This window comes from Scylla paramamosain, chromosome 41 (assembly GCF_035594125.1).
Source record: "Scylla paramamosain isolate STU-SP2022 chromosome 41, ASM3559412v1, whole genome shotgun sequence".
NCBI lineage: Eukaryota > Metazoa > Arthropoda > Malacostraca > Decapoda > Portunidae > Scylla > Scylla paramamosain.
Window position 1 is genome coordinate 13,212,205 of NC_087191.1, and position 9,762 is coordinate 13,221,966.

General features: G+C 42.5%; 1 protein-coding gene across 1 annotated transcript in view; it reads left to right on the top strand.

Annotated features, from left to right (window-relative positions):
• Window positions 1–2,834: 2,834 nt before the first annotated feature.
• LOC135092977 (brefeldin A-inhibited guanine nucleotide-exchange protein 3-like) overlaps window positions 2,835–9,762 on the top strand; it is a 23,797-nt gene continuing 16,869 nt past the window's right edge. The window contains 10 exon segments of the mRNA XM_063991802.1: window positions 2,835–2,929; window positions 3,712–3,932; window positions 4,540–4,676; window positions 5,054–5,185; window positions 5,756–5,921; window positions 6,465–6,663; window positions 7,190–7,335; window positions 7,642–7,846; window positions 8,412–8,544; window positions 9,677–9,762. The exon segment at window positions 9,677–9,762 is cut by the window's right edge and continues 12 nt beyond it. Coding sequence (XP_063847872.1) covers window positions 3,848–3,932; window positions 4,540–4,676; window positions 5,054–5,185; window positions 5,756–5,921; window positions 6,465–6,663; window positions 7,190–7,335; window positions 7,642–7,846; window positions 8,412–8,544; window positions 9,677–9,762 — 1,289 coding nt within the window. The 5' untranslated portion in view covers window positions 2,835–2,929; window positions 3,712–3,847.

The following is a 9,762-nucleotide window of genomic DNA, read 5'->3' on the forward strand; positions in this document are numbered from 1 at the left end:
ATATGTTATGTACACCTATTATCAATGGTACTTATGCCAAATAACCACAATATGGAAAGAATTACACCAGACATTTCAAGGAGAATTGGCAGTAAAACGACAGTTCTTCATTGGTTGTTGCATGAAAAGGCACAAACAGTAAAAAAATAAATAAATAAATAAAAATAAAATAAAATAAAATAAATAAATAAATAATAATAAATAAATAAATAAATGAATAAATAAACAAATAAACAATTAGATGTACATTGACATCACACGCAATTCTTCAATCTAATATCGCATGATACACACACACACACACACACACACACACACACAATAACAATTTACAGTATATACTATTCATATCAATTACAAATATACGTACACACCACCACACTAACATCATCCAGACAGACAGACAGAGAGAGAGAGAGAGAGAGAGAGAGAGAGAGAGAGAGAGAGAGAGAGAACACCCTCCTCATCCATTTTTCCTTCATTCTTCCTCCTCCTCCATTCCTCATTTTCTTTTGTCGTTTTTTTTTTATTGTTTGTTATGTGCTTATGTTTAATTTATATTTTATCACCATCTGTACACTAAAAGACAGAGCAACACACACACACACACACACACGCGCACTGCATAAGCATCTGTACAACGTAAGACGAGGCAACACACACACACACACACACACACACACACACACACACACAAACACACACACACACACACACACACACATTGCATCACCATCTGTACAACGAAAGATAAGGCAACACACACACACACACACACACACACACACACACACACACACACACACTGCATCACCATCTGTACAACGAAAAATAAGGCAACACACACACACACACACACACACACACACACACACACACACACACACACACCTTGAAATACCATGAAAAAAACACTGAATATTTACTGGGAGGGACTGGAAGGGAGTTAGGGAAGGTACCACTCTGATAACGTCACGGCTGGGGGAGGGGATTGTGACGTCACGGCTGGGGGTCTGGGGGTTGATGACGTCACAGCGGCTGTTATTTACGTACGTACGTATATCATTTTGAAAATGACCCCTCTAAAAAACGCAGCTAGACAGGAATGCTTTATAAATTAAGACTTGCCACACATTTTAACTAAGGCCACAAATAACAACACATTTCAAAACGCAGTAGTATTAAAGATATTTAAAAAGAAGTATCTGGAAACTGTTGCAATTTTCACCCCATTTAAAATCGTTCAAATGTCCACCCATTCTGGCTTAAACATAACGAAAAACACTTTAAAAAATCTGAACTATTTTTTAAAACCATTTAAAGTGAGCTACAAGCACAAATAAAAAAATCTACCGAAAAAAAATTCAATATTATTGGAAGTTGAACACGAATAAAAACAAGTGTACGGTGCACGCATTTCACTGAGCGGGACGGCAACATACTTAAAAAAACACTAACTATTTTTTAAAACCAATAAGAACCTAGTACAGGCTGAAATAAAAAATTGAGTTTGGGGACCGTAAAAAAATACGCCGAAAACGGCCCTCTTATTTACACAAAAACAACGCCAAAATCACCACTTTTCACGCAACACACGCGCTCAAATAACTTAAAAAACAACAAAATATTTTTACAAACCATAAAATCTTAACTACAAGCCGAAATAAAATACTTAGGAAATACGAAAAAATAGTATTGGAATCGGAGGGGGCTGGAGCCTTATCCAAGATGGCGGTCGGGGGCCAGTGGAGGGGACGACCAACCCTTCTCACTCATTTAAACCCTCACCAAACTTAAACTAAGTAATGGCAGGTATATCTAACGAGCGGATATTAAAGCTTGGTCATGTGGCTCCGCTTTGCGACAGTATTGGTTTAAAACACTCAAAGATAAGATAGATAATTGCTAATAAATAGAGACCACCCAGATTGTTTACATTTTCATTAAGTTAAATATTACGATTTTTAGCAACGAGACGAGGCTGACACAGGGATATATTGTGCTGGAGGTTAGGTGAGATGCGTTAAAATGAGTTAAAACCGTGAATTGTTCAGTTATTCATTAAAAAGTTACGTTAAGTTACCTAAATTTATTCTAACACTTCCTGACCTTACCTTTCCTGTGGTTGTGATCTATCTTCCTGCCTCCTTGTCACTATGGCTGGCTGTCTAGCACCTTCTCACAGCCAAACTTTTCTTTATTTTGCTTGTTTTCACCCACTGCTGCCTTCGGGTGTCCAATGCTAGAGTCCACGCCTTCTTCATTACCAACTAAAGAAGGTTTAATTCATGGGTAAGCCTTGGCAGCCACTGTGTAGCCGTGGTTACCCAGTAGTACTTAGTACTGGCTGGCGCAAGTCCTCACCAGCGTTACCAGATTGTTTTGACCATATTTTCGTACTACACAGGTTGAAATTATTGCACTTCTGGTAAAATGTGATGTACCTTCCTGCCTCCTCCTCACTATGACTGGCTGTCTAGCACCTTCTCACAGCCAAACTTTTCTTTATTTTGCTTGTTTTCACCCACTGCTGCCTTCGGGTGTCCAATGCTAGAGTCCACGCCTTCTTCATTACCAACTAAAGAAGGTTTAACTCATGGGTAAGCCTTGGCAGCCACTGTGTAGCCGTGGTTACCCAGTAGTACTTAGTACTGGCTGGCGCAAGTCCTCACCAGCGTTACCAGATTGTTTTGGCCATATTATCGTACTACACAGGTTGAAATTATTGCACTTCTGGTAAAATTGGAAAGTGGCAGTTTTGGATAATATTTGGAATAATTACATATGTACGATCATTTTACCAGAAGTACAATAATTTCAACCTGTGTAGTACGATAATATGGCTAAAACAATCTGGTAACGCTGTTGCCAGATAAGAAAAAGGCGCCGTAGAAAACCTGCAATTCGACACCAGCGGACAGATAGACAGGTTGGTGCGACTTTGTTTACTTTTACATATTTCACCTTTATCCCTTCTCCCCTGACTTCCTGCCCCCTCTGACACCAAGATAAGGGATACACTATTAATTAAGGATCCAGGTCACCATTATTCACCATACGTATTCCCTGGAAATCGTGAAAGAAGAATTGGTGATGGTGGTGGTGTTTATGGTTTGTTTATGCATGAGTGTGTGTGTGTGTGTGTGTGTGTGTGTGTGTGTGTGTAGTTGTGGGATTTGTGTGTGTGTGTGTGTGTGTGTGTGTGTGTGTGTGTGTGTGTGTGTGTGTGTGTTTTGTGAGTTATGTGGTTCGCGGTGTGTGTATATTCTACCATATGGTACCACCACCACTGCCACCACCACCACTACTTCTACTACTACAATTTTTTATTTTTCCTTCTTCTAAAACTTCCATTAACTCTAAACTTCTTCTTCTTCTTCTTTACAACAACTACTACAACTGCTACTGTTGGATAATACTGAAATACCATTAGGTTTTCTATATGAGGGTTAGGTTAGGTTTATATTAATTCAGTTCATTAATTTTGTTGCTAATCTCCTCATTGGGTAGATCATGATTTAATTGGAAACAAGGCATCGTATTTTAGCCCAGAAATTAATAGCCACTGTCTAGAAATGAGTGGGTTGAGGTTATGTCAGGTCAGGTCAGGTGGGTTTAAATTGAAGTTTTACCCAGAAATAATTAGTTAGTGTCTTGAAATAAGCAGAATAAGTTAAATTCACAAACTTAATGTAATTTAACCCATTTCAGGCCAGTGGATGGAGGGCCGCAGCAGAGACGCACTCAAGTACCAGCAGCAGTAGCAGTAAAGGCGGCAGCAGGCAGGTGTAGCGGCCCCGAGGCAGTGGTGGTGGTGGTGGTGGTGTTGGTGGCACAAGGCAGCATCATGGAGGAGGTCCTGGAGGCTTTGTACAGGGAAGCCTCGCCCTCCAAACACTCACAATTGCGGTTCGCTTGTACGCAGGCTAAAGGTGAGGTGTTGTTGTTGTTGTTGTTGTTGTTGTTGTTATTGTTAGGGTTGTGAAGATCTAGTCAATTCTTTTTATCTGTTTGTTTTATCTTATTTTATTTATTTATTTTTTTAAGCTGTTGTTGTTGTTGTTGTTGTTGTTATACAGGAACAGCCAAAGGGAAAGATTCTACTGTGTTTCAGAAATAGTTAAGTTACGTTAGGTACCAGAGAGAGAGAGAGAGAGAGAGAGAGAGAGATCACTCTTTACCCAGAAACACCCAAAGAGAGAATCGTACTGCATTTCTGATATAGTTAGGTTAACATCAGCACCTGTGTTTGGAAATTGTTAAGTTAGGTACAAGAGAGAGAGAGAGAGAGAGAGAGGGAGAGAGATCACCCTTTATCCAGAAACCCAAATTGTACTGCATTCCTGAAATAGGTTAATATGAGCACCTGTGTTTCTGAAAAAGTTAAATTACGTTAGGTACAAGAGAGAGAGAGAGAGAGAGAGAGAGAGAGAGAGATATTTTACTGCATTTCTGATATAGTTAGGTTAACATCAGCACCTTTGTTTGGAAATTGTGTACCTTGTTGTACCTGTTCCTTATAATCATTTTTTATCTCAGACGTGTTGGAGTCACAGGCGGGGCTGCTGCGGTCACCCCCCCACCAGCTGCGGTCCCTCTGCCTGGCCGCACTGCAGGGGGCATTGGAGAGCAGGCAGTCCAAGCTGGTGACCCTCGCTGTCTCCGGCTACTACAAGGTGATGCGGGGCAGGGAGTGGGGGTGGAGGGAAGGGAGGGTAAAGGAAGGGGTAATATTTAGGAGTAAGAAAGGGGAAGGAAGGGGGCAAGGGAAGTTTTGAGAGAGAGAGATTGTTGTATTATTCTTCAGATTTAATGTATAATAACTAATCATATTTTTATCATTTTTAAATAAGTGAGAGAGATTCATACCTCATACACACACACACACACACAAATACTACTACTACTACTACTACTACTACTACTACTACTACTACTACACACACACATGTAAAAAGAGAAAGAGAGAAAAAATTAAAGACAAATCACATTATTACTATAACTACTACTACCACCACCACCACCACCACTAACACTCCTTCCCCCAACACAGCTGCTGCGAGACACTCAGTTCCACAGCGGGTATGAGGAAGATGACGAGAGTACCTGGCTGGCGGCTCAGGTGCTGTCCACCCTCCACTCCCTCCCCCAGCAGAGTGAGGATACCCAGGTGGAGCTCCTCAAGGTGTGTGGCTGATGGAGGGATGAGTGGAGGAGTGACAGTAAGGTGGAGGGAGATGAGAGTGAAGGGGATGGTGCTGGTGGAGGAAAGGAATTGGGAGGAGGAGGAATTGGAAGAAAAAGATGGAGAGATGGGAAGGAGGGAAGGTTTGTGGGTGGAGAATGAATGGGAAGGAAGGAAAGAGGAGGGATGGGAGGAAAGGAAGGAAAGAAAAGATTTGTCAATGAAGGGGGAGATGGGATGGAAGGAAGAAAGGAGGAGGAGGGAAAGATGGAAAGAAAATGTTTGTTAGTAGAGGAGACATAGGAAGGAAGGAATAGGACGGAAAGGTTTATCAGTGAAGGAAGGGAGATTAGAAGAAAAAAAAGAGCAGGAAGAGGAGAGAAAGAAGAAACAAGAGATTGAAAGAAAGAAAAGATATTTAAAACAACCCATTTAAACTTTTAACTCAACAAACAAACAAGAAAAATAAATAAATAATGACACAGTGAACCCTTTCCCTCACCCCCTCACCCCTTCACCCCTTCACCCCTTCACCTTTTCACCCCTTCCCTTACCCATCACCCCTAACAGGTGGTGCTAAACATGAGCTGTGTGGCGGGGGTGAGCACCTCCGGCCAGCTGGTGACGCAGGTGGTGGGGGTCTGTGGCCTGGCCTACGGGAGGGGGGGGGCTGCCCTACGCACCGCTGCCCAGTCTGCCGCGTCACAAGCCATCGCACACCTCGTCAGGCAGCTTAGTGAGTGTGTGTGTGTGTGTGTTCTTAGTTTGTTTATTTTTCTTGTTTTGTAATTTTTTTTTTTTCTTGTTATTTTTTGTTTTGTTTTGTTTATTGTTTGGTTTCGTGGTTCATCTTGTTTTTTATTTTTTTTTTTATCTTTTTGTAAATTCTGTTATTATTTTTTATCATTCTTCCTTTCCTTTGCCTTCTTTTCCTATTTTTTATTGTTTCTTATCTTCATTTAATCTTTTTCTTTTGTTTCAGTCATTATCACCTTCCTATATATTCCTTATTTCTTTCTTTTTATCATCATCATCATCATCATCATCATCATCATCATCATCATCATCATCATCATCATCAATTCTTTCCCTTCCTCACCCTCATCACAATTAACATCTACATCTCCTCATTCATCACTATCATTTCACCACAATTTCCTCCCTACCATCATTATCATCACCATTTCTCCTCACCATCCTAACCTAACCTAACCTAACCTCACCTAACCTAACCTAACCTAACCTAACCTAACCTAACCTAACCTCATCACTATTACAGAGGAGGAGAGTGAGGAGCAAGAAAAGAATTACCTCAGCAACGCACAGGGGAGGAGGAGGAAGGAGGAGGTAGGCGAGGAGGAGAGGAAGAACGAGGAAGAAGAGGAGGAGGAGGAGGAGGGGGACTTTATAGCTCCAGCCTTTGATGAGTCGGTTCCTGTCATCAATTTCATCGCCGACAAACTGATGGAGGCAAAGAGGTGAGGTGGTGGTGATGGTGATGATGGTGGTGGTGATGGTGATGATGGTGGTGGTGATGGTGATGATGGTGGTGGTGATAGTGATAGGTATTTGTTTGTGCGTTACCTCGTCTAACCTTACCTGCTGTGGTCTCGAGTGGAGGAGGTGCAGGGGAGCGGATGGCCTTAGTGTGAAGGGCAGGAGTGAACTAGTGTGTACAGTGGGGGTCTTGCTGTGGTCTTAGGAGTGGAGGAGGTGCAGGGGATGGGACGACCTTAGTGTGAAGGGCCAGGGGTGAACCAAATTAAATACCACAGTAAACTAATAAATAGAATAGTAGTAATTTAACTTAACCTAACCTACTACTACTACTACTACTACTACTACTACTACTACTACTACTACTACTACTACTACTACTACTACTACTACATGACTCCCAAAAAAGCTACAAATTTATGAAAGTCTAACCGTCAAAATAAAAACTAAAATCTTGTATTATGCATTGGCTATAAATCTCTCTCTCTCTCTCTCTCTCTCTCACAGACATGAGGAGGACAAAAAGAACCCTGAGATCCCTGCCCTTTACCTGCTGGAGTGCACCAAGACCCTGCTCACCTGTCTCTCCCAGCCCGAGACACTAGTTCACCTGCACAAGCCCTCGGAAGGTGGCTCGTTAACCTCTTCCTCTGGTGTGTGTGTGTGTGTGTGTGTGTGTGTGTGTGTGTGTGTGTGTGTGTGTGTGTGTGTGTGTGTGTGTGTGTGTGTTGTTTACGTGTTTTTTTGTTTATTGTGTTTTTTCTTGTTTTTTGGTTTCTATCTTTTTCTGTCTCAATCTCTGTCTGTTTTTCTATGTTTGCTCTCTCTCTCTCTCTCTCTCTCTCTCTCTCTCTCTCTCTCTCTCTCTCTCTCTCTCTCTCTCTCTCTCTCTCTCTCTCCAAAACCTAATCTCTCCATCCCTACAGACAAAACAATAACAAACTCATTCATCCACACAGGGACATCCGCTTACTGCTCCACCCTGCTAACTGGAGCGCTGTGGCAGAGACTGTGTCCGGCCCTGGTGGCACTGCTGGGCACCCCTGTCTCGCACCGCCTGGCCAGGGTGTCAGGCAGGGCAGAGGGCCAGATGGGGAGGGGGTCAGGCTGCATGGCTCACCCCGGCCCTCTCTTCAATAACCAACAGGCCAGAGCAATTTATGGGTGAGTGGTGGTGGTGGTGGTGGTAGTGGTAGTAGTGGTGGTGGTGGTCTGTGATAAATCCATGGTGTTTTTAATGTTTTGTGAAGATGTGTGAGGATTGTGGGAGATATAGCTTAAAGATTTGGTGTCTTTTTTGCTGATGATGCTTTGTTTTCTCATGTTTTTTTTTGTTTGTGAAGTTTTCTAGGTATTTTTGCTATTTTTTCAGATTTTTTCATGTTTTTCCAGATGGTCGTTGATGTTTTTCCCAGAACTTTTCCTGTTTTTCCCCCAGTGTTTTGTCTTTTTTTTTTTTTTTTCCATATTTGGGTTGTGTGGGTGGCTTGTGTGTTTGTGTAGATAGTGGTGGTGGTGGTGGTGGTGGTGTTATGAAGGTAGAAATTAGTGTTACATCCTGCATTTGTGGTGTTGTGAAGGCTCCAATGACGTGTTATCAAGGTCGAATAATAAAACAGGCACTCGGGTTGTGGAGGTACAGACTAGTGTTATAAGTATGGTGATGTTTGACTTGGTGGTGACAGATGGTGAGGTGCTTGTTTCTCAGGACATCACGGTGTTTTTCCAGGGTGGTGTGTGGCTTGGTGGTGACGATGGGGAGTGTGGGGGAGATGCGGCCAGTGCTGGAGAGCTTGCTACACCGAATGCTGCTGTACCCACCCCCACAGTGCCGGCAGGATGCTCTGAAGGCAGTGACGGAGGTGAGCAATGGTGCCTTTATGTCTTGTGGCCTTACTCTGGTTGACTCTGCCGCTGTAAACTGACTAGCTGATTGGCTGGCTGACTGGCTGGCTGACTGGCTGGTTGGGTGACTGACATGATGCAGCCTCATTCTTGTTCATTCTTTTGGTACAGTCTGAGCTACACTTGATTGACTGACTGGCTGGCTGGCTGACTGACTGACTGGCTGAGTGACTGACTGAACGACTGACTGACTGACTAACTGACTCTTGTACACCTTGATTGACTGACTCTCTTGATTGACTGACTGACTTACTGGCCTGACTTTCATTATATCCTGACTGATTCTTCCTTATTGTTTTTTTTTTTTTTACTGTTTTCTGACTCTCTCTCTCTCTCTCTCTCAGTCATGCTTACCCACAGACTCATTCACCCACTAACCAGCATGTACTCTCAGTTTCTCATCCATTCACTCATTCATCTCTAGTTTCATTCACTCTTTCACCTCCTCACCTAGTCACCCATTTTCTTTCACTTTAACGCACTTCTTCACATTAATATTATCTTGGGTGTCTGGTATTTAACTTGGAAATTATACTAACTTGCCTGATTTATTCACAAGGGTATTCTAAGGAAGCGTTTCAATTCATATTAACACTCTGACATCAGTATTAGCTAATTAATGATGTTTTCTTCACTGGCACCTCTGTTTCTCATCTTCCTGGTTTCTGAATCCTTCCTAATTCTGCTTTTATGGATTCTAATACTGTTTTTGTGATTCTGATTCTTATAACTGTTGTAGGACTTGTCTAATGCTACTAACACACTAATGGAGCCTTCATAACACCACAAACACATGTTATAATACTACTTTCTGTCTTCACAACCTCAAAAACCATCTCAGAACAGACCTAACCTTACCAACACAACTGGAGCTCTCACAACACCACAAACTTCCACTACAACACCAGTTTCTACCTTCACAACACCACAAAGCTTCACTCTGAGACTATTCTATGTCTTCACAACCTCAGGAACCATCTCAAAACAGACCTAACTTCACTAACACACAATTAAAACCTTCGTCTCTTCACGGGTACCTCTTCGGACACTACTAACTCTCCGTCCACTGCCTCCCTAACACGCATGCAGCTCCTGGCCAACCCTATGAAGTTAGTGCAGCTGGCAGGCCCCATTCTGTACCCCGACCCAAGGAACCCACACCAGAATGACATGGC